At 39.2% G+C, this 2,885-nt stretch overlaps 1 protein-coding gene across 2 annotated transcripts; it reads right to left on the reverse strand.

Moving 5' to 3' along the window:
• Positions 1–221: 221 nt before the first annotated feature.
• On the reverse strand, positions 222–2,659 carry LOC124990771 (eukaryotic initiation factor 4A-II-like). Of its 2 annotated transcripts, none has more exons than XM_047561127.1 (2): positions 1,558–2,659; positions 222–732 (listed from the first exon to the last, which is right to left on the reverse strand). In XM_047561127.1, exons 1-2 carry the CDS (start codon positions 2,634–2,636, stop codon positions 588–590), a joined length of 1,224 nt encoding a protein of 407 aa, XP_047417083.1. In that variant the 5' UTR covers positions 2,637–2,659; the 3' UTR covers positions 222–587. The 2 variants fall into 2 exon arrangements, 1 of the variants encoding a protein (XP_047417083.1); XR_007109802.1 differs by having other exon boundaries at positions 594–732; positions 1,447–2,659.
• Positions 2,660–2,885: the final 226 nt, after the last annotated feature.

Consider the following 2,885-nt stretch of genomic DNA (forward strand, 5'->3'; position numbering starts at 1 on the left):
TGTAATAAATACATTACTAGTAAATAAAAAGTTCTATCTAAATATCACCAAAAGTTTTTCTTCAAGACCAGATGCTTTTTTTTTTTTTTTCACTAATTAAATACTTTATTGAATAAATACAATACCAAACAAAATGCATTCAAATGCTTCCTAAAAAAATCAATTTTAAAGGCCTTTCTACTCAGGCTAATGACAAACACAATAAAGGCAGATATGCTAGTTTAACATAATTGGCTAATTTTATACAGCACTTATATCTTTTAGTCCACAAGTATATTATTAAATGATAGAGAACATCTAATACAACCATTTCTACAGAACTAGGAAATAAATTTCTAAGAAAGAAAGATTTTACAGACCCCATCTTTTTATACCCACCCCAACAGTCTAACTCTAAAGAGGATAAAGCCAATGACTTTCCTCACAAGAGCTCACGACTAATGTCGCTTTGCTATCGAAATCTGTATTTCTGATCCGTTATGAGCATTGAGACAAGATTCAAATATTCCCAAAGAAGCACAATGCACGTTGTGATCGCCTATTCAGCAACAGCGAGCACTGCATTCAAATCTATCTCATCCCAGGAATTAAATAAGGTCAGCCACATTCATGGGCATTTCCTCCACTGTAGTATTGTAGAAAGTCTCAATGTCACGAAGAATCCTCTTGTCTTCTTCAGTAACAAAGTTTATAGCCACACCTTTCCTCCCAAATCGACCCCCTCTGCCAATTCTGTATAAGAAAAAGAAACCAGCAATCAGAACATTACTTCTCACATACTTTTATGAACTACTGAACATGACGATCCACTTGTTAACCATCAGCTGCTGTTTACTTATCAAGGTTATCGTGCTTCTAATTGGAGCACTAGCTGCTAAATCAATATCTAGAGAAAAAAATCTTCCTTTGCAGTTAGTGCCAAAAGGATTCAAGGCTTGTCTGGCTGCAAAATGAGATTTTATCAGGCGTCTTGAGCATTATTATAAAGCAGATGACAAGTATTGTGTTTGGGGCAGTGAAATTAAAGCCCATACCAAAGTGGGCCAGCCAAGAGCAGTTGTCAGCCTGGGACAGATGTAAACACCAGGAATAAAACAAAGAGAACAGTTATGTAATCCATTTCGACGCACTTCTGGAACTGTAAACTGTAAATACAAATGCTGCAAGGTTAACTATTTTCTAAAACTCACAACTTTTTTTTCAGTGGGAAAACAAATTTGGTATGGTAACCCAAACTTATCACTGCTTTTTTTTGCTCAGTTTCACACGTTGTACTCAAAATTACTCAAACGTGTTTACCTCCAGAACAGCTTTCTACCTTCCTATAGAAACCAGACAATACAAACCACCTAATACTCCCTAACAGATGCTAACATACAAAATGCCTTGGCTGGAGCAACTTAAAATATCAAATAATCATGACAAAAGAAAAACAAATATAAATACCGACTCGCTCTTTATTCAAACAGTGTGCTGTTTCGCTTATGATTCCACGTCCTAAATTACGTCAACGCCGTTTCTGAGCGCCATCTCGTCATCAACTGCTGCTATCGACTCCTGTGAATATAGTTTTCACGATTGGTAGGTAGATCATAGTTTATAACCAAAGACACTTGTTGTACATCAATCCCACGAGCCAACAAGTCAGTAGTGATCAGAACTCGGCTTGACCCTGATCGGAATTCTCTCATGATAACATCTCTCTCTTTCTGGTCCATGTCACCATGCAGAGCAGAAACTGTGAAGTCCCTGGCGTGCATTTTCTCTGTGAGCCAGTCCACTTTGCGCCTTGTATTGAGAAAAATAACAGCCTGTGTAATGGTCAGTATCTCGTACAAGTCACAAAGTGTGTCCAACTTCCATTCCTCTCTTTCAACATTAATGTAAAATTGTTTGATTCCTTCAAGGGTCAATTCTTCCTTCTTCACCAGAATTCGAATTGGATCTCTCATAAATTTTTTGGTCACTTCCAACACATCAGTTGGCATTGTGGCAGAAAGCAACACAACCTGAATACTTGTATTTAATTTTTGAAAAATCTCATAGATTTGATCCTTAAACCCTCGGCTCAACATTTCATCTGCTTCGTCCAAAACAAACATTTTGATCCATTTTGGAGAAAGGTATCTTCTATTTAACATATCAAACACTCTCCCTGGTGTACCAACAACAATATGTGGTGCTTCGGCCTGCAGTTTTTGCATTTCATTTCGAACATTTGTTCCACCAATGCAGGCATGACAAGTTGCTCCCATATAGTCTCCAAGTGCCAGAATCACCTTTTGGATCTGTTGAGCCAGTTCTCTGGTGGGGGCCAATACTAGTGCTTGGGTCTCCTTGAACTCAATCTCCAACTGTTGCAGGATGGAAATAGCAAATGTGGCTGTCTTGCCAGTACCTGACTGAGCTTGAGCAATCACATCATACCCTTTAATACAGGGAATAATAGCTCTCTGCTGAATAGCTGAAGGCTTCTCAAAACCATAAGCATAGATGCCCCGAAGAAGAGACTCCTTTAAATTCATATCATCAAAGTTATCAACAATCTCATTCCAGTTGCTCTCGATGACACCATCGGGGTCCATTCCCTCTGGGCCTCCATGTTCTCTGTTATAATCCGCGGAGCCACCAGACATGATCCGATGAACCACTCAGCGCCCGACTGAAAAGCGACCAGTATGCTTTTGAAGAACATATTTTGTCTTTTTTGGGCAGAGTTCTCTTTCTCTCTGCTTCCTGCTTCCATGTCCCAAGTTGCTTTCCTTCACACACCCTTCCACCATGATGTCCTGCTTCACCTTGGGCTCAGAGCCATGAGGTGAGCCAATTATGGACCTCTGAAACCATGAGCCCCCAAATAAACTTTTCCTCCTTTAATTATTCTT

Source organism: Sciurus carolinensis, chromosome 8 (genome assembly GCF_902686445.1).
Source record: "Sciurus carolinensis chromosome 8, mSciCar1.2, whole genome shotgun sequence".
Taxonomy (NCBI): domain Eukaryota; kingdom Metazoa; phylum Chordata; class Mammalia; order Rodentia; family Sciuridae; genus Sciurus; species Sciurus carolinensis.